The sequence below is a fragment of the Helicoverpa armigera genome, chromosome 17 (genome assembly GCF_030705265.1).
Source record: "Helicoverpa armigera isolate CAAS_96S chromosome 17, ASM3070526v1, whole genome shotgun sequence".
Classification (NCBI taxonomy): domain Eukaryota; kingdom Metazoa; phylum Arthropoda; class Insecta; order Lepidoptera; family Noctuidae; genus Helicoverpa; species Helicoverpa armigera.
Genome location: NC_087136.1, coordinates 4,766,364 through 4,791,361, shown reverse-complemented (window position 1 = coordinate 4,791,361; position 24,998 = coordinate 4,766,364). Strand labels below are relative to the sequence as shown.

General features: G+C 35.8%; 2 protein-coding genes across 7 annotated transcripts in view; one reads left to right on the top strand and one right to left on the bottom strand.

Annotated features, from left to right (window-relative positions):
- The window catches only part of LOC110373838 (uncharacterized), a 73,689-nt gene that overhangs the window by 38,444 nt on the left and 10,247 nt on the right, over positions 1–24,998 (top strand). For all 3 annotated transcript variants that reach the window (XM_064038932.1, XM_064038933.1, XM_064038934.1), the window contains 2 exons: positions 12,930–13,043; positions 24,677–24,843. In XM_064038932.1, the coding sequence (XP_063895002.1) occupies positions 12,930–13,043; positions 24,677–24,843 (281 nt within the window). The remainder of the gene's footprint in view (positions 1–12,929; positions 13,044–24,676; positions 24,844–24,998) is intronic.
- Positions 7,199–18,024, bottom strand: LOC110373839 (uncharacterized). Of its 4 annotated transcripts, none has more exons than XM_021331221.3 (5): positions 17,510–18,024; positions 8,041–8,235; positions 7,848–7,929; positions 7,619–7,730; positions 7,199–7,490 (listed from the first exon to the last, which is right to left on the bottom strand). In XM_021331221.3, the coding sequence occupies exons 2-5, from the start codon at positions 8,230–8,232 to the stop codon at positions 7,451–7,453; spliced, it is 426 nt and encodes a 141-aa protein (XP_021186896.1). In that variant the 5' UTR covers positions 8,233–8,235; positions 17,510–18,024; the 3' UTR covers positions 7,199–7,450. The 4 variants fall into 4 exon arrangements, with proteins under 4 accessions (XP_021186896.1, XP_021186895.1, XP_063895006.1 ...); XM_021331220.3 differs by having other exon boundaries at positions 17,857–18,024; XM_064038936.1 differs by lacking the exon at positions 17,510–18,024 and adding an exon at positions 15,897–15,997.

The window sequence follows — 24,998 nt, the reverse complement described above, 5'->3', positions numbered from 1 at the left end:
TTGATTTGTAATGAATTATTTATTGGAAACTGGACACAATGTTTTATTGAGATTTGTGGAATTGTACTTAATTTATTTTTATTTTTTTTAACTAAATAGAGTAGGCATCGGCAAAAAAAAGTAATGTTTCACTGACATAAAAAATACTAAATCATGAATTATAACTTGAAGACACGTAACACTTTGTAACCAAACTAATCAATATAAACGGTTACATTTATTCAACCGTTGTCAGCAGGGTAGTTAATTGAACAAAGGGTGGGCCCTGTCACGTTCAGGGCCAAGAGCAAACCTTTTTAAACGTTCATGACTTTTACTTTCCAATATGACAAATGGCTCATAACTGTTTATTTAATGTTTACATTTTGTTTTACTTAGCCTTGACTAATGACTATTTATACATACATTTAATTAATCAGCGTAGGTATGTGTCATATGATTGTTGTTTGTTTTTGTCCTACATTATATGAAAGGTACATTAAAATTATTAGACTCAGACATTAATATCTTGCGGTGAGGTTTAAATATGTAGGTATAATAAACGTGTTTATTATAATAAAAATATTGTACAAATCAATAATTTTGATCTAAATAGGAAGTTAATAAATTCCTAAACACAGCTATGCTAGTAAAATACAAATAAAATTATCAGAATCATAAGATTAGCAAGTATCAAGATTGTTTTGTGTAGTTATCTGTTTGAACACTAACTGATAAGATAGAAATCGATACACCATAAGAAAACTTCAGATTATGAACACCTGCTAGATAACAAAAATTGGATTTAACTATAATTTTTCATGAAGCACGTGTTTTCAGCATATCCAAGATATTGTCTTCCTTGTCATGATCCTAAAATAAATCTACATACCTGCCTAAAATTACAACGAACTTAATCAGTATGACTAAACCAGGAGAAAAGATGGTGCAATCATTTTATGTAAGAAAAACACTTTGACAGTCTTAGATGTAAAAAAGGTGTCCATAAACGTGGTTCCATGAAGTACATATGACTAAGTTCGAAATAAATTATCACAAAAAAACGGATCTCAAAAAGCACAGTACTCTTATGACTGTACTCGCATTTCCGGCAAAGGGAAATTACTTAAACCCTATGAGAAAGCGTATGAATATTTTTATTACCCAAAACCGGGACTGAAGCCCATAAAAGGTGTATTTTGGTAACGTCTAATTATGTGCAAACACGGGTACAGTGTCGCAACTTTATGATAGATTCTTACCATGTGCCGGCGACCTACTTCGAACGGCGATACCAAAATAACCGGTACGTTAAGGCCAAGACAAATTGTTTCATAAACGCACAGCTACGCGATTCTGGATAACTTGACGCATCAAAGTAAACTAATATATCGTTTGTCGTGTTTTACCAAGCCCTTGTCTTAATCTATTTTCGATTCCAGTTAAACGTACCGTCTTAACTGAAATAGTTTGAGGTTGACGTAAATAATGATTACGCAGAGTTAAACCAGCTATTTATTTTTAGTCTTACGGTTTCGTTGGATACATCTTTCGTAGTAAGAAAATAAAAATCGAAAATATTCACATGGCGGCTGTAGTTGCTCATGTCATTGCGCAAGAGTCCGGTCAGGCTGCTATGGTCAGCTCTAGTTGGTAAACTTTCTCTACTTACGCGCAAATTGCGTTGAATGACTCCTATGAATCCTATGACTCAATTCTATCTAGCAAAAGAAAATCTTATTTTGACATAGCCGTTTTATTCCGTACGATTGATTCCGCCGTATAATTCGACTTTAATCGAACATCAATTAGTTAATTCGGACAGCAATGATGAAAATATACGATCGCAGTTAATGCTGTTACTGCCAGAAATATTTGGTTTTCGAATCAAAACATTCCTGTAGCATAAATCTTTTTAATTTTGAGCGACTTTTATCGTTCACCAAAAATATAAACTTTCTAATGTAGTTTTTGTTGAAAGGAATTATTCGTAAGGTTCCTTTCGAGGTGGTCTGAGCTGAACAACCTTTGTCAGTTGGTAGTGTTGGATATTAATTCATGACCCATAAGGATGATGTCATCGTATTTGTCGCTGCAGAATAAAAGGAAGCACCTAATTTATCGAGCGTGGCCTCTTCGGCTAGTAGTTATGATATCTCTATAGTTCTATTTGGTTATTAAGCGATTTAACCTGTCGAAATGGCAATTATTTTGATAAAGAATCGAACAGAAAACGGTAATAAACTGTGGAATTTAATCTTGGTATATAAAAAAGACTAGGCTTGCCTTTAAATGGTGTGAGCGCACTTAATATGTTTTTGCAGCTTGCTCGATGTTCGGACCACCAGCAAAGTATCTTGAACGTGTGTTGAACAAAACGAACTTGTATGAATTTCGGCAACTAGCCTATCATGTCAAATTTTTAGATGCCCCTCATTCAAGTTATGAATGTAGGCGTCATCGACAACATTAGCACTCGATGCAGTGGGAAAGTACAAAATTCTCTTTGCTCAGGAAAACCCAATCAGATTCTCGCTCGACGCAACAGCTCTAGGTCCGGTTATATGACGAAAATCACCTCAATCGCTGTATTGTTTTATCCTCAAAGCCATTATTTAAAATTTTTGAAGTATGAATCACAAAAGGATGTCCTATAGCAACAGTCAAGTTGCATAGATGAGGGTTATTGTTTCCAAGCTACTTCTAAATCCATTTTCTACAGTTTAATTTTACTTCTTTTATTTAACTGCTCAATTGTAATATTGAAGGTGCTGAAAATAAAAACACAATAAGTAATTATTGTGAAAGGAAAACAATTCAATTGTTCGTCAATGTTATGGCCTCTAGAGTTTTCCATTAAGTCATAGTCATATAATCCTGTTACAAAAATTCTATTTAAAAACTGAAATAAGAATTACTTAGGGCTGATTTTTCAATCGCGAGATAACTCCTATCTGAGGAATATTTTTAACGTTTTGACGGCTTTTGTATGGAAAATATGTCAAACCGCCATATTTATTCCTCAGATAGAAGTTAACTGATGATTGAAAAATTAGCCCTAAATTGAATTAAAATTGTGAGGTTTCACTTTAACCTTGTTTAGTAAAATGTTCACGAATATTTAAAGAGCTTCTTAAACGGATTGTTTAGAACATTTCACACCGTTTTGTATAGTTTATTTTAGCTTCGTTGTAAGCCGGACCTAGCTCAGAGTTTGCCGTCTTTTTTGTAATCATTTTGCCTTTAAAAAATATTATGAAATGATTAGATTTTCTTGTTTGATGTTGAAAATGGCTGTGGTCCAATCTAAAGTGGCGATTTTTTTTTGCAATTTGTTGAATTATTTTTGTCCAATTATTTATCAATTGGCCTAGTAGTTAGTAGAGTCTCGACATCGCTAGTTACAGCTAACTACCTAGATATCAGAGAAAAAATTGATATATAATATGGGTGTCATTACCTCGAGTTTCATTACAAATTAATGTTACAACTGTCAATCGTTGATTGCGACAATCTTCAATTTAATATAGTTGTTATGTGGAGTCAAGCATGACATCTATCGTGCAAGGATCGCGCGACGTTAGTCATCGGTCGTCGCCATATTATGACGTATCCACACCAAATTTCATCATACGTGACCATTTTCTTAGAGAATATGAAGCCAGTGCCAAGGCCATCGTACAAATACGTGACTAAACATCCTACTGAATTAAACATAAGTATGTCGCGCCGTGGCTCTTTGATGTGGCGTTACTACTGAAATTGGTCGGCTGTGACAATTTTCGTTATATATTGTTTCCTCTTATAGAGTTGGTCTACGTCGAGTATGGAAGTTGGCGCGTTGCCAACGGTTGCTCTCTCGATTCGTGATATACGAGTAACGGGCTTGCTCAGGGACTTGTCTATTTACTTATCTTCTTTCCCTTCTATTAATGGGATGTCTTTAAATAATTCCAACATTGTTAAGCCATGAGCATTTGAAGATAAATTCTACCTGGTATAACCCATACTTTTTCAATGTTCTCAAAACATTAATAGTATTCAACAAATCTGTTTAGTGTATAAGAATTCGTGTTGATCGTTGTCTGGACGTTAACTATGTAATTTTATGAGCTCGCCAGTAGCGAAATTACCGGACGGTAACCGCGAGTGCGTAAAACAAGAATTACGGTCTCGTGTGGTGAACATTGGAAAATTCTATTGTTTTTTTATATAATAAGTCTTGAACTTGTTAGGATGTTGATTGCTTTTGTATGTTTACTTGTGTTGACAAACCACGAGGTCCTCAACTGATAACCGAGCTTGGAACACCTATGTGTCATGGAAATTTTGTTAAAGACACGTGCGATATCATGCATCTCCGTATCATCATCGATAAAAATATAATAAAAGTTGAATTCTGTTTTAAAATACAAGGTGAAGATTAGATAGAAATGGACATTAGCGTACCTAGTGGTGGTAGATAACCATTCTGTACAGGTCCTTACTCTGTACCTGGTTGTTCAGAACCTTTCTAAAATATAGCAGTTCCCGCGATGTTAGTAATACAGGGAAATAATGAGATCACGTACAAGCTGCAAGATCTACATAAGAGGAGTAATGCAACTAAAATCTCCGTGGATTTGTTTTAGCAGATTGGCTTCAGTTCCTCTTGAAAACCTTTCAGTTCAGGCAATTTCTATGATAAAAGACTAAATCCAGTTTTATAGCTGTTTAAAAATAAACACGGATCTACCAAAGCGATAATTTTGATTACTATGAAGTGATTGTTTTCGATCGCATTGTTTATACTCTCGTCAGAGCAAATACAAATGCAGTCGATGTGCGATATGAAGACCACTTGAAATGGCTAGCGGTAATAAAGTAGCTGTATTAGAAATGGAAGATGAGTATACTATCATTTATGACCGCCATTAGTACACCATTACCTTCGATTGGGCCTTAACACTTGTAACGGTGATGGTTTGTAAACACCTGCTTGAATACGCAGTTCTGTACCTTCAATTTGTACAACCGACGCCATCTTTATAAGCACGTGCAAAGATAGCCTGACATTGACTTCACAACTATTGTGGAAATCGATAACATTGAGACAGACGAGACGATAAGTCGCGTAGGATATGTTGCGAAAGACGCCAGAGACTATTTAGTACTCCCAAGTGATGAGAGAGGCGTGACCCGTCAAGCATTCATGTTTTTTCTCCTATTTTCTACTGGCTTAGAGATAAGTCGAAGATATGAACGCGGAATCATTTCGATAAGCTGTCTGTATCGATTGACTTCACATTCAATCCTTAGATGAAATTGTTTTCTCGTCTGAATCTTTATTGACTGATGCTAGGTGGCAATTGTTTTCCAATATTCAAGGAAACCAATGTTTCAAATGCTATTGAATAGAAACTAGTTTCGGTTGCGTTCCATTTAAACTGGTTTATGTGTTTTCATCAAAACCAGTGTTGCACGATAAACAATTTGATTGGAACATACGTCATTAAGATTTATTGCTGACGTGAGGTCCTCAACTTCCTACTCTTAAACTTCATAATCATATCATTTATTTGTGTTTCACAAGTTTATCAAGGTGTTTCAATAGGCTTACAGCTGCGTACAATTATGGACCCTGTTAGGGCACAGCAACATTGGGCATTTAGTGCCAGTACATAATAAAAATAATATTTTGCTTTAAATACCTATTAAGTGCTCTACGTGATACAACAAACTGGCTTGTTTACTACTTGAGAGAAATAAAAATCCTACTTTTCAGAATCATAAATCTGGAATAACCGTTCACGTTGACTTTGTAGCCATATGGTAGAATATTATCACGGTCTCCAAGGACCATTTATAGAGAACAAAAGAAAGTGGTCTGTGCCTCTGATGATGATGATTGTTTCATAATTTTATTTTACAACCTTTGTAGTTAACAACCTACCGACTGCATTGACACTTGCAACATAAATGCTGATGAATGATAAGCAGATGTTGATATGATGCAGTCTATTTTATTGTTGCTCTGAAATCTATAAAAAAACTTGTCAAAGGATTTGTGAAACTTAAATCAATCAAAAAGGATTTATATGAGTATTTTTTTGTTTATGATACGATAGCATTTCATACGTAGTTACCTAAAGCTTTTGTTTTTCTATCCTATCTAAAGGAATTTTCCATATACCTAATAGGACCAATATTAGGTAAATGATCTTTTCGGCGTTGATATGACTTTGGAAAATCCCTTGCTATCAACTTTGTTTTACCATATTTTCTGTATCCGTTCTTGAGCCACTCCCAAAAGACGTCATCGTTATAGGTCAATACCTAAGTATTTTGCTGCTTTATCAAACACATCCTTGCCACGCCTTTCAGTATGGCTATGATGTAGTTTTACGCTATGGCATCTACGTGGGCGTCCCTAGGCGTCAGTCCTACGGGCGTCATGGTTCCTGCTTCGATAGCTATTGGGAATTGACTTATAAAACGTTTTGGTTTTTGTAGCCTTGAACTCTGAGATTGCTTCGGTAGTAGCTACTTCGTTCGAAAGGAATAACCTATTATAACTTTGCCAATCATGTTTCGTTTTATTTTGTTAGTAGCCAGGTTTGGTCCTTTGGCCCACAGCACCTTTACGCCATTACCGAAGGTTCCATGCGTTAGAGAAGGAAAGTCAAACAATCGAAAGTTTTTGTGTTTATTATCAAGCAAAAGTTTTTAATTACAAGCACAGTTAAATAAGGAAGTTGCTTAAGAAAAATAATATCTCTAGAGGAGTTTGTGTAAATTATTGAATTAACCTTACATTAAATGTAGTCTTGGCAACATTTAACTCGTGTTATCTGTCTCAGAAACAAATTCTAAAGCTCGATAGTCGGATTATATTACTGATTTGATTCGATACAATTCATTGGTTTTCAACGGTACAATAATTTAAGTGCTCTCCTTTCTATGAAGCTGTTATCTTAATCCGATGGGATAGCGTTAATTGACACTCAAAGAGAAAATTTGTTAAAAACACATCAAATAAATCCAGACGTGTTTCGCTTGACGTCATTCGGGCTTCTCAAATACCACTTGTTCCCAATCAATGCCTGTAGGTTGTTGAAGAGGTGGCCTAATTCAATCAAGTTATTGGACCGCTTGCGGAGCCACATCAGCAGTTCTTTCTTACCGAGAAATCTGTGAACATCTTCGTTTCCTTTCTTCACGATATGAGTTTTTATTTTGATTTCCCCTGCTTTATCAAGGTCGAACAGTTTCTACACTGGCTGAGTTCCCACGTCGCTTGTCGTTTTGTAGTGTTCGCTGATGCTAGCGGGTTATGAGATACAACATATGGTACACGTGTTCAATGACTCGCTTCAAATTACGTGGACAATGCTTATAGGTGTTAATTGCACTTTATTAAAATTATGTTTTATATAGGAAGGATTCAAGTTATAAGGCTCGATAACATAATATGTGCTGACTAATATATATTTTACCAGGCATGAGGAATTGGAGGCACTTCTTTGTAGTACCTGTAATTATCACAATTTGTTAGCATCAGGTTGCAAATGTCACTTCAGGAATGGTAAAATGTCAAAGCCACTCGCAGATGAGGAAGTAATATTTATACTTAACGTCAACATAAAGTGGATTAACGTACCTTACAAATCCGCCTAAAGGCGAGAAGGCCTTGTCGTTCAAAGGCACGAGAACAGGCGTCGGGCCTTGAGGCAACTTGATGAAGTACTTCACGCTGCTCGGAATCAAAACACCTTTAAACATAAAAGGGAATTTTATCGAAGAGCAGATCAACGAAAACAATGAATATGGTAAACATATTAAATGGTACACAAATATAAATAATTGATAGGTATTCTAAATGTTCTAACCTTTTGCGTCATATCTGTATTTCCGTAACAGTGATTGCATGTTCGGGTTCTGCATGTTGGACAGGACTACGATGGCACACGGCTGCGAACAAATTAAGTACACAGATGATTCAGTCCTTATATTCAAAGGTTAGGCTAGGAAGGTACTACACCTTCTCAAGACTGCTAAGGATACATATATGCAAAATATTACCTTCTTCGGTTGGTCACCGGTCTGCCTGTCGTAGTCTAAATAGTCTTCCCCATCTCGCTCGTCGAACGGTGTTCGTAGACCAATCACTTTCTCATGTGGATTCTCGACAGCCTCAACGGAGTGGGAGCTCACGTGCACTGATGTCGGCTCATTATAACGCGGATCGATGGTCACGTAGTTAATCGGCAGCATTCTCTAAACACACAAAAGTACCATCATTCTAAGAAAAGGAACATCTTATTTTAAAGATACTTACAGTTTCAATGAGGAGAATTTTTAAAAATACTAATACAGCGATTCCACTAAACTTCATGATGGATGCGTTCGCCAGCTACCAATGAAGTGATCATGTCGGTCAGACTAATACTTCAATAGTTTATAAACATACACTCCAGTTTCTATGAATTTGAGAAGTTTTCTTCAAATAACACGTTATGTTATGAAAGTATATTTTAAATAAACCAGAAGTAATGTTAACATGGGAGAATTTCGTGTTTGCGATTTCCTATTTGTAATTTAAATGCCAGTGAAGTCAGTTGCCAAAGAGCTTTTCATGGAAGACGACTGAAGAGTAAGTGCAATAGTAAATCCGATATTCGCCTTTCGTTTATGACGCGTATATTCAAAGACGTAGAAGCAATAACATGTGTGATACTTCACATGAGAAGTTCACAAACTGCATGAAAACTCTTGAAGGCCAAGGACAGCCCATATTTCTTGGAATTCTATTGATTTGAAATTAAATTATAACATTCGTCAATGTGTTTAAGAATGACATGCAATTTTGTTTCTGTCAATTTGAAAGGAGACTTTTAAAGGTCGTTGTAATTTTCCTACACATAAGTTCTCAGACAGTTTTACTAATAGTCAAATAATATTTATTTAATAACTAGTTTTGTTATTTCTTTGTAACAAGGTAACAACTGTACGACTAGACTAAATATTAAGTCACTAAGAACTTTCGATCTGTGGGTGTATACGTAGGGGCTAAAAGCATCGAAGTTGATAAATTGTCTTTCATCTATATTCCACGGATTATTTGCCTTTTAACACATTCCCTGAAGAAATCAATCAAACGTATTAACGCAATTGGCACTTCGCCGTACTCCTAAAGTGATGGAAATTAATTTCTTTTCAGTTTTTATGAATTATCCCATCAGTTAATATTTACAGATTGTTTGTTTTTACTAACTAGCCATTGAAAACAAGCAGTTTCTGGAATCGTTTTCTGGATTATTTTAGTGTTCCCAGAAAAGACGTTGTTCTAGATCAGTGAAGATTTTATAAAATATATTTTATTTATTTGATACAAATCTTTTCAGTATACGAGGGTCACACTGAAAGTTTTTAGAACTGGCCACTTATAAACAATATAATAAAAAAATAATTCTAAAATTCGAAAATAGAACTCTTTACCAATATTACTGAGTATATATTTAATTCATTTGTCATTTGTTTTACGATTTGGCGGCAAATTGAAAATTGTCTGTGTCACGTCAACATGAATTTAACACGAGAAAATTTTCGTGCAATGATTTTTTATGACTTTCGATGTCATTTAAGTCAACAAGAAAGTTATGATAGACTAAGATTGACCTTTCACGATGAAGCCCCATCTCGTGCGACTGTTTACAACTGGTTTAATGAGTTTAAACGTGGTCGCACTAATCTCACTGATGATTTACCTGAGGGACGGCCTTCTACGGCGACGACTGAAGATAACATCTGTGTTGTGCGGCGTATGATAGAGACTGATAGAAGAGTGACCTATCAGCAGATTCGGACAAGCTTAGGCATCGTTATGAGTCAAGTGCACAAAATCCTCCACGAACATTAAGCGGTCAGGAAGCTTTGCGCCTGGTGGATACCTCATAATTTGACTGAGGCTCAAAAACTCCATAGTGTGGATTGGTGCCGTAAAATGATTAAAAGATTTAACGGAGGTGACTCAAATGCTGTGTTCGACGTACTAACACTACAATAAAATATATAATAAAACGAATAACTGGCTAATGTAACCAGTTTCTGATTTTCTAAGAACTTTCAGTTTGACCCTCGTAGTAACAACCATTCTATGTTTATTGTCAAGCTCTCAATGTTGTATTCTTCGTGAATTATGACAAAATAATCTTCCGTAGTGGATTTTTTAAGGATATATCCACATATCCGTTAGTATTATTAATTAGTCACGTCTATTTCTGAAATCTGCTGCCGTTCCTAAACAACTGAAAATCGGCAGACGTTCAGGCGCCTACTACCAGTTTATTTTTGTACGCCCAGTAGCGCGTTACTCTAATCCTTCTCTCCTGATCCATTTCTCCGAAACTATGATCTATTCTGGTAATTTGCATTGAAATAGTATACTTTTTATTATGAGTCAAGTCTGAAAGAGTCACCAGACCTTGAAGATTTTAATTACTGTTTTTTTTTTGTTAGAGGTCGTAATGGCTCTTGCCAAAATACCTGAATATCAATAATATTCCTATAGTTCCTTTTCCTACTTGATTTATATTCTCCAATGGTGATTTTCCTTTAAGCATTTGGAAACTTTGGCAGTGAATGTGCAACTTAAAAAAACCCAATGTCAAATTTGCCCGGTTCCGTATAGTGGAAGAAATATTTCGTCTGACGATTTATGTGTGCAAATTACTGTTCATTGGGCCCTTCCGGAGTTTCGAGGACACGTCATCTAATTAACTACTAACAATGTTTTATCTGGATTTATCTGACAAGAGGGTTGTTGCGTAATTCTTTGGTGCCCTTCGCTGAATTCTACGCCATAAACAAGTGTGTCCTTGACTATAAGACGACATCTTGTTTGCACGTTTATTCCCTTCAGGCACTCGCAAGCGAAGTAATCAACTTGATGGTGTCAAGGCAATTGGCGGCATGGAAAATTTTCACCGATGCAATCTTAGTGCATTTTATCATCATTGTATTTTTTTTTAATTTGATTCATTGGTCTTACAAAGTTTTGGTCTTTAATTTCGAAGTTATTATTCAGACTATTCCTTCGGAACCTGTTTTGTCAGATATATTTTTGTATAAAGCAAGGTCCGCAGTTTCATTGAATATTACGTCACTAGTGTCATTAACAATTTAAATTAATCCAAAAGTATCATCCTAATGTTGCTCTTTATCGTTGCTAATGTCGTTTTAACAATCATTTGCAGTAATTGCAATACCACTGGTTTGCTTATTATACATCAAAATATGTTGAGTATCATCAGCGAATACTTAAATTTTTTGCTATAAGTAATATTGTCCACAAATACACTTGGTACGTAGAGAGTCATTATTTGAACAATTGTACGCGTGTTCGTAGTTCAATTGTACTTTATTGCACAGCCGGTTGTGTGTCGGCTACAGCCTCACTTCTATGATATAAAACCTTAATAGCATCGAATTTAGTTGTTTTTAAAGAGATAAATGTATCACGGAAATATTTGTGTGCATTATTATTAGTAAGACCACGTGCGCTACAGTGAGTTAACCGTTTGTTGATAAGTGATTGTTCCAAGTGATAATAATGTTTGGACTTGCTTTCATTGTTCTCAAATGGCAATAGGTTCATAAGGTGTAGTGCTTTTGAAGTTTCGTCAGTAGTGTTTGTATTGTCAACATTTACTGTGGTGTCTTGTTCATGTCTTAAATCATGGTGAGGAAAAAGATTACGAGAAAGATAAGACATCATCCGTCTTACATTGTGCCTCCTCAAGGAACTGCATTGAGACGTAGAAGTTACAGATACAAAAGGTAAGGGAAGTGATTACTCGTGATCTTGATTGAATGTTCCAAAGGAGGAAGTTCTATACCTCTAGAAACACAAAGTTGAACTTTGTCACTCCATGATTTATTGATCAAAGTGTCATAAAGTGTATTGTTTAGTTCCTGAAGGCAATTTCATTAACATATTCATATACTGGCTTATTTCAATAAGTACCTTGTAGTCGATATTGTGTTTGTTTTAAGTATATTTCAACACCTCTTAAATTGTGCACTTAGGAGTATGATACATTTTTTTCATTTGTAATATGAAGTTTTACTATAAACAATAAATCAGTTTGTATTCTTTAACTTACTCTTTATTCACTTGGGTGAGGCAAAAAATATTACCAGATGTCGATTCTAGGAAACTGCTTCTTGAGTATCCAATGTATATCACTAATGTGTTTCACGTTGCATCTAGTCAAGAAGAGTGCTCAACAACTGCTATGCTCTAATAGTAGGACATGACAGTTTTGCGCGACTCTCAGTGCTTCAGAAAGCGAGAGTATCTCTTTACCTAGTTCTTGGCTAAATGATCTATTGTCTGTGTGACCTTCAAAACGAGATGCCACGCTTTCGCTTCAAAGACAGCTTTCCGCTGATTGCGGGCTTAGATCTGTCTTAAGTCTATCGCCGTAGATACAGCATTCGTATAGCACAACGTTCATGGCGGCTTCCAGTCTACTTCCATTATATTTAATAGCATTAATTTATATGTGACGTCATGTCACTCTATTCACATTACTCATAGAAATGACAATGCTAATCATGGTCTGACAGCACGGTTGAACGGCTTCTCGACAGCGGAATAAAAGTCTATTTTCAGGGAACAATGAATTTGTATTTAGGATTTACAAGGCAGTGTCTCAGTGGATCCCTGTCTGTCAGTATCTTAATCGAGTGATTAAAGTTCTCCTAGAACTTGCATGTCTATCCAACTGATTGCTTGTCTTGGCACGCGACTTATAATTTTTCTAAGCTAGTTAAAAAGTTCCGGTACAGACTATCGAGGTATAGAGAAATTTCTGCAGTAATATATCTAGTAATGGCTCCTGTTCCAAATACCACGTGCAACGTGTCCATTCTTCAAGCTTGACTGACTGTGTGTTTGTTTGTTTCAGGTCAACCGGCAATTTCGCGGCCGGCGCGGCGGGTGGCGGGTGCGGGGCTCCGCGCTCCGCCCCCGCCACCCCGCTGCAGCTCGAACCTCACCCCCGCTCCACCAAGCATGATAAGTAAGTATCCTTAATTATTAGACTACGGCATAGGATTAACACGTGGTCTTTTTACCTATTGAATCCATCACCCTTCAGTATATCTAATGTCGTTTGTCGTATCACGCTGGATGTGTACCCTTAATTTGCAGACGAATGGGTAGTTGACCCAAAGGTCACCAACCCGCTTACCGACTAGTCTAAACAACTAAATTTAAAACAATGCGACGTAATTTCGTATTGTGTTTTAAATATATTCCAGTGGCAGCCATTGTGTGCTTAAAGCCTTTTTTTCATGTGCCATTCTCATGAAAGTCCTAGTTTTAATTAAAATCTTCAAAGGCAAACCAGGCACGATTTAATATGTATAGTAGGGCACGATTTAATATGTTCGCAACTATTTTAGCTTTCTGGGAAAAGGTAGGCTTTAAAGTCTATCTTTGAAATGCAGAAGTGGTTTTTAAGTTTTTAATACCACAGATTACTACGCGCGCGATGTCAAAGTACGGTTATTTTAAAACATGTTGAGATAAGAAGTCCTGTAAATAAAACGGTGATTAAATATTTTAGCATAATGCGCTGAAAGATAGCGGATTCAGCGAGAATTATCACGCAGGTTAGTATTTAACCGTATCTACTTAATATACGAGTGAATAACCTTCCCGTAAATCAATACTACCGCAACTCACCTGATATTAACGATTTTGTCATTTATCAATCGCACATTATCTGCGATTATAGAATGATTACGATTAGCTTCGTTTCGTGCAGGTGACTAATCAGTCTTGTTTACGTCGCCAAATCCACTAATCGTGTGTTGAAATACGCATTCACAAAATTCTATTGTTTTACATAGTAACACGTTGCGTGAACAATTTTTGGTCCTTCAATCCGAAGCTATGATGAGCTGAGAAAATATTTAGTGTTTGTGTAGTGTTTTCTTTTTGTGCTATAATGGAAACCACGGCTTCACATGATGAAGGGAAGGTGACTAAGATAGCCTCGTCTGTTACTGATGGAATCAAGTAAGTTTTACTGCAGCAGAACTGCCAGAAAGCTCTATACCATGCTGTGCAGATAAAGTGTGATAAAAATTATGAAGTCATATCACCGGGGTGATTTTGTACCTAAAATTATATCTGTGTAGGTGGGGAAATATAATTATGTACCTATCTAAGTTGGTGATGGAACAAATTCCTAAGGAGTAGTCATCAAGGCTCACTGAGCGTTCGATGTCTGATCAGTAGACAATTTATAACATCTTGCTTCAAAGAAGACGAATATCCTGCTTACAGCATTGTTAAAAATCCGTGATATAATGATGATGGAATAAATAATTTCACAATGTCATCCATGTAAGCAGAAGATACAATAGCACACGGAAATATAATTTTACTTCTATATTGAAATGTGTGCCGTGTCGTGTTTCCGTGTCTGCAATAGACTATTGATAAGGTGTTTGTGTGGGTGTCGTGAAGGGCAACTAAATATTGGCTTTCCGATAAAGGTCCATACTCGCCAATGCAATATCAATATGCCTGAAACATATATCAAAATCAAGGACGGTGTCATGTGTTTTCTATCACTAAGGTTCATTTTACGTGTCCCTGACAAGCTGTAAGTAGTAGGTCAAAAAATTATTTACATGGCACATACAGAGACTGTTACGAAAATTATATTTTTTTCTGTTGGATGTAGGTATATGAGTGTAGAAACTTGAATGTGGCTTTTCTGAGGTGATTAATTGGCACCACGTGGTGGCGTTTATCTAAAAGCCGATGTAATCTAAACGAGAAGACTTAAGAAAAATTCGGAATTAAGTGACTTATCTTAAATAGCCCCAAAGATAAAGTTCGTTGATTCCTTGGAGACGGTTCATTGTACCGGTCAACGTGGTCTAATTTCAGTTGTACAAGCGGTTATCTTATGTCAAGTATACAATAATGCGTGATTTCCTGACACCTACTTATTTTATCTATGTTCTTTTATCTCTACACTATTTGGCTTATTTGTAAAGATATGTGACATGTTTTGCAAATAGGTAGTAACTACCAAAGTTATCGGAGCAGAACTGATTCACCTATTGCCAAATGATTAATTAGATTAATCTTATAAATTGTTAGCATTACTCATTTTAAAGATATCATCAATTTTGACTATTTACTCATAGAAACAATTTGGTCAAGAGTGTTTCTGTAGAGTACTTAGTGTCCAGCCTGCAAATCTTTTCAGTATTAAATACCAATTCAGTATAAAACATAGCATAGCATAACGAATTGTAAACTTGGTGTAATGAAGTGCTTCTCCATAAACGTATACTTTTCTCATCACATAGCGTGACTTTATAAATATTCATACTCGCGTATTGTAGGCAGACTGACGTCACACTATTGTAATATCGAAGATATCTGCAGATAACCTTGTATGCGTAAAAACATATCTTAAAAACAACAGCCTATTAATTTCTGTCTAGAAAACTGCCCGTGACTAACTAACATGGAGTTCTTCAAAATGCCTTTTACGAACATTGTTTGTATTTTTTTTTTTGCGATTTCTTTATACCATCAAGGGAAGTCACATGAACAGACACAGAATATGAGTAAATTCGAATTTAAAATATTTAAGTACTTTTGATAAATTACTGGTATCAGGATTTTTATCGCAAAGTGAGAAATCACTAGTCAAAAGGGTCTCCGAAACTAGACTTCGGGTAGATTCGACCTCTGTGAATTGTTTGTCTGTTTAATTATATTATCGTAAATTATTGTTTAACACGACCTTCATATCAGGTATTAGTTATTTTTCATCGATAAGATTAATACGTCCTGTGTATATATTTCCAAGTAGGTAAGATTTATGTGAATGTGTAGGTACCTAAAATCGCATACATTCCAAGATATGATCCCAAGTACTTTCAAACATGCCAGGGGTTTTCAGCCAAACCTTCTTCTTCCTCCCACGGTTTCGCCCATGTCCTGTGGATACTAATTCGCGTTTCCGTAAAAAAGTAAGTTGTCCTCGATAAATAATCTGGCTCTCTGGCACTAAAAGGTTTTACTGAGATTAAAGCGTTCAGGCAATCAAATGAATTCTTCGACTCGCTAATATTGGTAAGAATGATGTAGTGTTGTAAGATTTATATGTTTAAAATTAAGTCTTTGATAAACCCCAACAGTCTGATGTTATAATTGAATTCACAGTTAATTTCTGAAATCTTCCTCAATGTTTTCAGGAACTGATTTCCTCACGGTAAAGCACATTGAGCTTTTACACATCAAAGAGTCTATTTCTATCAGACACATTTGATGTGAGATGACTCAAACGCTGAGGGACTGAGATCTTTCTAAATTCTGCATTGTTGTTTTTGGCATATAACAGAATTCCTTTGGTTCATTTAGGAGAATATCGTGGTTTCCTACAGTTCCTGTCAAACTCTATCTAATCTATCCTCATAGCTAATCTTTTCAGTCTTTTTGATGAAGCATAACAGACGGATAGACGCCTTAAAGTATTAGCAAAAATAGATGTATCATCAACAAAATTTTATTTACAACGGTTTTACGCCGTGTAATATTAGCTTTTGTAATATGTCCTCTGAGCCATCAATCAATGACAATTAACTTGGACGGATTAGGATTAAATGTAGCATTGTGTGTACAAAGTACGTGTGTTTGTCACGTGTGAATAGCAATTCAGTTGTTGAGCCCATTTGTCCAATCAACACAGATAATATTGATGTTCCCGGCTTGCCCTCGTTTCGCGCGAACTGTTGTAGCGATAGCACAACAGGCTTTTTATTGTACTTCACTATCTTGCGGATTTATCCTTATATATATCTAAGATACGTGTTTTCAAATCGTGCACTTCCTTTATCTTGGCTCAGGATAGACTTTCTGAAGTTCTTTCAATCATAATTGAAATTTTCAGTATGAAATGGCGATGGTTGAGATTTTCTAAATCTTATTCCAAAACCTTTAGTTGCCTCAAAGAGCCACTGCTTTCAAAGTTGTAACTTTTCTTCCTGGGTTATTATTGCGATCTATCGCTTGACTACCATTCCAATCTATTCAAGGCTTCTAAAAATTGGAAATTATGACAGTGTCTGTCGAAATCGTTGCATAAAATTCTTTAAAGTCCACTTTGAGTCCTATAATAATTTGATTTCATAAACTACTTGGCTTTGTCGTAATATTAAACTCAAGGAATTTGGAACTATTATCTACTTATATAATTTTGCCAGATCTACCAAACAGGTTTCAGTTCTATTTTGACCATTTTATTAGAGGTTAAACATTTATTGGCAGACAATCATTTATTATGAATTTCTGACGTAACTTACGCATCACCATTACACGACGCAAACTACGTTATTATTTATAGAGTCATAGCTTAAAACAATAATTCAATGATTGACTCATGCCTGTGAGATATCACAGCATTTTATTAGAAATTCTTAGGTTTTATAATCTATTGTGTTCTGTCCGTACCTTGCTTGTTTATAAACATCGTCACTTTACAGCAAACTATATTTGCAGTCAGTGTATTCCTGCGTAGTAGTCGAACTGTACCGGACAGCCGTGGACCGGTGAATGGGGGCTCAGGTGATTCGAGTCTTCCGATCGTACGATACCACCATTACCTTTCTCTCGGTTATTCTCGATGTCAATAGCACTCAGTCTCACGGCATGTGGGCACGTTCGCCGAAATATTTCGTTATTACGTCTGTATGTCTCGATTCGCAAGGTCGTTGGACTTGAACTTCCTTCACAAGACACCGCACGATATACCCATAACTACTTAAAACTTACAAAATTCTTAAAAAATGTGTACGTACAGCTGTGATAATATATAAAATGTTTCGGTTTACTTGTAACTCTCTCTATCTTATCGTCGCGATAAATTAGTCCGTACTCGATACACAATCGATATTATAACTAGATACGTTTATGTATAACTGTTTTCAACAGTTATTCTCGCGAGCGCGGACAGGCCACTACATCGGTGTCTTGTTACGCGGTTTATAATTCTTAATTATTTATTCCACGTTCGTAAAATAGTGTGTTAGCTATTTTAGTGTGTCCGTAACCAATGCAAGTTTAAAGTGTGTGTGGTGTGTGTAAAGATACCAGCCGGTTTGTTTTATTCATCAGTGTTGTGTACAAAAATATGTTAGCGATATCACGAGTTGGTGAATTCGTGATCCCACATGTCATTGGCTCATGTTCTGTTGCTTTTGTTTATATTGTCTTTAAACCGGATAGTATGCATGTTGCATGTAGTAAATCTGTTGTGTTACTTGTAATGTTTTCTCGACCGGTTTCAACCGTCCTCTTTTGCTCAACTGAACAATTTCCACTGACCCCGCATTGCATGGCGGCGTGATCATTTATGTCATCGTTCTATGTTGCTACTTTATTTTTATCGCATCAAGTAAGTAGAGTCTCAAAAATATGATGTTTAAAATTTTGAGGTTATGTTAAACTTATTGTTTTAGAGAACTGAACAAATGTTTGTAGTGTCTTAAGCATTTTGTTTGCTTACCAAATCTTTAATGGATAACCAAGATCTTAGAAGATTTTTGTTTTATTTTCTGCCTCCTAATAAAAACGTCACTTAAATACATTATCTTGTCTGGGATCTTGATGATTACGTTAAGAAAATACACATTGTGTTAGGAGATTAGTAGGAACTTATCCATGCAGGTGCGCTAGTGGCTCTATATTTGCCAAATTATCTAGTTAATTCCATGTTTTATCTCTGCCTAGCAGCGCTATCACTTGTTTAATCTGTTTTTATCTATAACCTGAATTCTACACATCTGTTGATGTAATGTTACCGACTAATACAGTTCAATAAAGGTAGAGATTTATGAAGTGTTTGACTTGCTCCAATTGCGAGTCATTATGGTAAACAGTTTCATACGCTTGGCTAAGATACTGTGCTTACCATTCAGTAGCTACAAAATGAACTAGATCTTGTTCTAAAATAAATAGGCTTCGTGGAACGAATTTGCAACTTATTTACGATTCGCCAAAATATGCATACTCTTCGGTTTAAAATAAACACTAGACAAGTTTAATAACATTTTCTTTACATAAGTATATCGCAATTGTTATTCATTTCATGTTTATTTTAACTTTAATTTGCGTCATGTATCATCGTAAAACGATTATAAGTAGCCACGCTCAACCATTAATATAAAATAATACGCATCAACTATATTTGTTTTACGATAATCGTGATTTTTATCAAACATGTTATTTTAAACGTGATCACATTTAAACCTATATTCACTTGCAACTCTTTACATACCTGCTTTCCTTAATAATACTTTATTATTTGGCTTTTTGGTGTTAAAGAACTGGAATAAACAACGAAAAATGTGAAATTAAAAAGTGTGTGAACTGAAAATAGTCAAGAATGGTGGATAACGCTTCGTTTGAATACTCGGATGAATCGAGTGGAGAAAGCAACTATGTGAACGATATCAATGGAGGGTAAGATATTGATCTCATAAACAACAATCATTATAATTATGATATACTATGACATTAGTTCCTCTTATTCCGTTTCTTGATTTTGCATGTATTTTTTTATGTGGGAGTAATGAATTATTTTAGCGATAAAGAAAAATATTCAATAGAACGCACGGTAAATTCAGGAACTAAGAGATCTTAATCTGAAAATTCGCTCCCTTAAAATCCCGCTGAAAGTCAACCAAGACTCTCCAACGAATGAACCTATTCACTGCTCTAACATCATTTGTACTTTTTGTTCATTCCAAAATATTCAGACAATTCTTTCTTTTCACGTTCTCGTAACCTATTACATATGTACATGTATTCCTGATACCAAAGGTTTCTTCACTGCAAGATTATTTCTAGAAATTGCGAGATAAACAATTCTAGGAGCTCTTATTCTCAATACCCGATACATACGGACAGCACTTTTAACATGCGCATAAGTAATGTGATCTACATTATTTGGCGTGGACTTGTTCTAATTTATTGATTCCGTTAAAGGGAAATTACTAGTATAACCCTGATTCATAATTTACAGTTCACATTGAAACTCGAATAACAAACTGCATCCAACTGTTTTCCATATGCCCTGAATGATAAACACGATATCGTACTGTTCCCTGTTATCCGTGGCATATTAAAATTCAATAACTTGCGTAGACTCATGCGTCATACAATGTTTTATGTATTTAGTACAATATTGATCACTCCTTATCTCCCCGACTATAAGGTAGAATTCATCTCGATCGTAGGGACATGTTTTTGCGCCGGGTTCCAAAATTTTGTATGGATGCATATAACCTGGGACAAATACGGTTGTTGGTCAGTTGTATGTGTCGTCGTTTTGAAGTCGGTGTCCTCCTGAGCTTATTGCGAAAATGGGTGTGTTTTTCTTGAAGAGGTGAGATTTTATATATTTTCATACCTTTTGTTTGTCTGGCTTAAAGTGTTCAGCATCCACCTGTGCGATAAGATACTGTTGTGATATCTTGTGACATGAGGATTATCTATTTTTATTTGTAGGTAGTATGGCTCGGTTTATATTTTATTGTTTACTATTTGTTCTGCGTCTTTCTTTTGGACTTATGCCATAATCTAGGCTTTTCATCTTTCTAACCCCTAAAACATTGAAGGCAGACAGAAAGACCAGAATGTGTAAAGTTTCCCTAAACTATACAATATAATACTCACATACAGGAAATCCATACCCAAACTAGTCACCGTAATCTGTTTCAAGCGAGTCAATACAAATATATTTTTGCACGATATTTACCTACGTTTTACCGGATGCTGACGCATTGCACGCACAATCGTATGCACTCTCCATTTCATTCCTCATAAATTTAATTCATTAGAGAGTCCATTAAAATCGTAATAATTGCATTATTGATTGGCATTTGCAAACTTGACTCTAGGTTCACGATAACGGTTTCCGCTTTCCTAACAATGTTTGAAGTCAATCGATCATTGTGTCCGTTTGTCACTAACCAAGCGTAGTGAACTATAAACTATGGCCTTTGTTTCCCTAACAGTCGTAAATAGTGTGTCCGTTTGCTAAACTATACGACATTGTCATTTATCAGTACCGCGTATAATGGATGTTATCTGGACAAATGAATCATGTTTCTTTTCTTTTATTTCCAGGCTGTTTACAAAATCTGGTCTATTAGCACACATTTTCAATGTTAAAGTCACCCCGCTTCATTACATGAGCTTAAGGTTTTATCGCCCAAAAAATAATCGTATACACAAATATTTGTTTCAAACTGATCTCCCAAAATGAAGTCTCCAAAAGACCGCGATTACATGAATATTTTCTAATCTAAATTGAAATCTGAGCTGACAGATCAAATACCGCATTTAGTCTCAAAATTGAATTTATCTCTCAGTCTATTGAGCATTACATAAAAGTTAGGACACAGCTGCTAAAATAACAAAATGGAAATTAGGACCCGAAACTTTGGACTTGTAACTTTTGATTTTGCAAACCCGTGTTATGTAAAATTATTACAAAATCGAAGCAATAATTTTATTTGTTGCAAGTAGGAAATAAAAATTCTGTTTTCCTGGGGACAGCCATTAGGGTAGCAAAATATATTATAACACTGGCTTTTGGAAGTTTCTTGGAATATGATCAATATCGTTATGTATTTGAAAAAAGCGAATGCTTGCGAAGTATATAAAAGGATATTGCTGCCCATTCTCCTAATATACTTCGTAGTTATTTGCAGCGGGAAGTGACGTTCTATTCTTAACTGAGACCTTGGATGTTTGGCACCAATATAGCCATTGAGGTCTTTCAACTCAGCAAGTTACAGCTGTATACGGCTTCTTATTGTGATTGCTTGATTTGTAAATATCACACTGTCTTGAACGTGATCAATCACGTTTTGACGAGGTGGCTAATGTTTAGGACACGGCTTGTAAACATAGATTCAGGAATTGAATAAACGTATAAATTGTGTAGCCATTAGCAGACAGATCCAATTTAGCAATAAATTGGATCCAATTCATCATGGACTGTGAAAGCGAAATGAATCATCAAAAATATCAGGAATTTTATAGAGCGGTGTTTTTGGCAGACTTGTTTATCGCTGACAATTCTAATATTCTGTGGAATATACTTGAAATATGTAATACAAATCCGGTGTTCATAAATAAAGCCGATCCAATTTAGCCGAAGGATGAAACACCGTAACAAAACATGTATTTATTCGTACAGGCCTTAGTCCGTGACGTATAGCAACACGTTTATTAAGCGGCCGTCACGTGGATGGTAGTAATTTGTGGGCCGAGCCGCGGGTCATCACGTGTAATATAATCATGGCATTATGGAAAACATTGCAGCTCCATGAACTCTATGGAGGTGCGAGCTCAACGTTATTGCATAATACTGGCAGGTTTTAACACCTAATATTATTATTAGGCATTCTAAGTTACATTGTCTTCGCATGAGGAAAATTGCAATGAATGTTGGTTGTTGCGCAGTTTGCATTTAATGCAGTAACCTGATCTGTAGGATTAATTTAGAGGATAATTTCTGTAATTGATTGTTTTATTTACTTGGTAGAGACCTTCTCTGCATGAACTGCGAATTTGGGTACAGATGAAAATATGACATAAAAATGTCAATCGTGTTGATTCCGGAGCAAACTGTAAAATCATAAAATCAGGCCATCCATCAAACCTTGAAGTTTTTGTATTAGCTGAAATAAAATTTTGCAAGATAAGACAAAGAAAAAAACTCCGTATGGAAAGACGCGAATACAATCCGTCAGTAATAACTTTCTAGACTGATTTTAGAAAATAAAATCTACTTTCTAACTCAAAACAATGAATACAGCAACTTCATGCGCAATCAAGTAGCAACATCTTATAATTTAACTTAAATTATTCTCAGTAGAAATAAAAGCGTGCTTATTTACTGTGCCAATTCACAGAAGTTCTCAACAAAATGAAGTGAATTTGGAAGAAGGAAGTCGACCCAAACTTGACCTTAAATATGGCTATGTGAGGCAAAAACTTGTTTGTTACATAATACATGAAGTTATCGTTAACTTGCCGCCGAATATTTTGACGTTTAAGGTAGATGAGGCGTAAGGCCATTTATTTAAAGATTTAGAAGGACTATAAATTATGATTCCGTAGTTGCCAGGGGAATTTGGACAACATGATTTCTTAATTTTTGACATAAAAAATGTATTCTCGCAAAAATAAATGGTCTTTATCTACTTAAAACTTACTTTGTTCTAGGTTTCTTTTGTACTGTTACGAATATTCAATTTTGGACCACTTTCCTCTTCGCAAATATTTAATAAAGTATCCCAAGTTTCTGCGAAAAGTTTTTCATGAATATTTGAATTTTGTATGTTGCTGTGTCTTGGTTGCAAGATAATTTTATTTTGAGTGACTGTAGGGTCTGCGTGGGCAGTAACCTTTCCATTCAATGTACTGTGCGCTGTACACAATAGGATATTGAAAGCATTCATCCGCTATCAAGTACAGGTTTGAGCAATATTCCCTGCTCGTTACTTGCAGCGACGGTTTTCCGGGACTAGTCTGCATCAGACGTTTATGTCCCACTATTTTGATTACCTACTGACTTTGTTCAACTACCAGTAATTTATTGCAGTAGTACCGTAGGGTCGTTTCGTGTACCGTAAAACATTGGAACGACCCGAATTACCCTAATGTTACGCTATTTAGCCGTCATAAAGTTTAAAGCCAGGAAATGGCTTTAGTTGCTTTGACGAGCATTGATTTCATTTTGTTTTTATTTATATAGGAAACCACTGAATGACCTAATGATGGCGCTAATAACGTATTCTAATTTTAATTTCGAATTCGATGATTCAATCATTTGTTGTGTTGGGATAACGTCAACATGAAATGGATTTCAGTTTAGCGGCTTTGTTAACGGCTTCAAAGAATGTTGATGGAAAGTTTTCCTTTATGTAGGTAATATCATTGCTCAAACGTATCTCAGCATGTTAGAATATGAGTATGTCTATTGTTGGATTGAAACTGAATACTCATTTCAATTTTCTGTATGTCTCGTATATGCTATTTGCATATAAACGTGATGAAATAAACGTTTTGTGTATGGTCTTATTGTGAAGTTAACCTTGCCGACTCCATCACTTGAAGGCGACTTATTTTACACTTATATTCCACGTGATCATTAAGAGAACTGAAATGTTAAAAACACAGTTTTTTATTATATTGAACAAAAAAAAACACAGTTCTTCTCTTCTCTATCTATCTGTGTATCTTTACTTAGAGGTGGACTACCAATAACATTGAAATATGTATTTTTCTTGTTTTCATACCAACGATTTTTAATTACTTAGGTGTCTAGCATGCACGGGCACCATGTCATTAAGAACAGTACAATGTCACAGAGGTTACATTTTATTAAAGGTTTTAGTAACTAAAGACTCTATTTCAATCGTACCTATAACGTACATGCATGCCCAGCGCGGTGACTTCGGGCAAATCCCCCCATCATAGGAGCCTTTGTCCAGCAGTGGACGTTTTTCGGCTGTGACGAAGTGCCTTTACTGAATGTCCAGTGGACGTCTATCGGCTGTAAAATTGTCCCCATATTAAAAGCCTCCATTTCTCTCTTTCCAGACAGGCCATAAAGCCGCTATCAGGGTCGGCGCCGTCGGTGCGGGCTGCGACGCTGAACTCGGCAGGCACGGGCGACACGACCGAAGGCAAGCAGCCCAGCAAGTCGCGACAGAAGAAGTTCCAAAGGCATTTCCCGCAGGTCGGGCCTGAAGAGAAGGTGCTCAATTGTAAGTACTCAGAAAGTAATGACTTAAAGAAAGGTGCTAGAAAGAGTCGCTGTGGCCCTAACACAGAACAGATAAATAAAGGGTCTCAGTCAGGAAAAGTATACGTCATGCTTGTGCTCAAAGCAGAGAGTTTATCTGTTGTTTTCCATCCTTAA

Coding starts and splice junctions, on each gene's coding strand:
- LOC110373839 (XM_064038935.1), bottom strand. CDS start 8,353: ATGAAGTTTAGTGGAATCGCTGTATTAGTATTTTTAAAAATTCTCCTC. Junction 8,236..8,296: donor AAATTCTCCTCATTGAAACT/GTAAGTATCTTT, acceptor TTGTGTGTTTAG/AGAATGCTGCCGATTAACTA. Junction 7,491..7,618: donor CCTTTAGGCGGATTTGTAAG/GTACGTTAATCC, acceptor TGATAATTACAG/GTACTACAAAGAAGTGCCTC.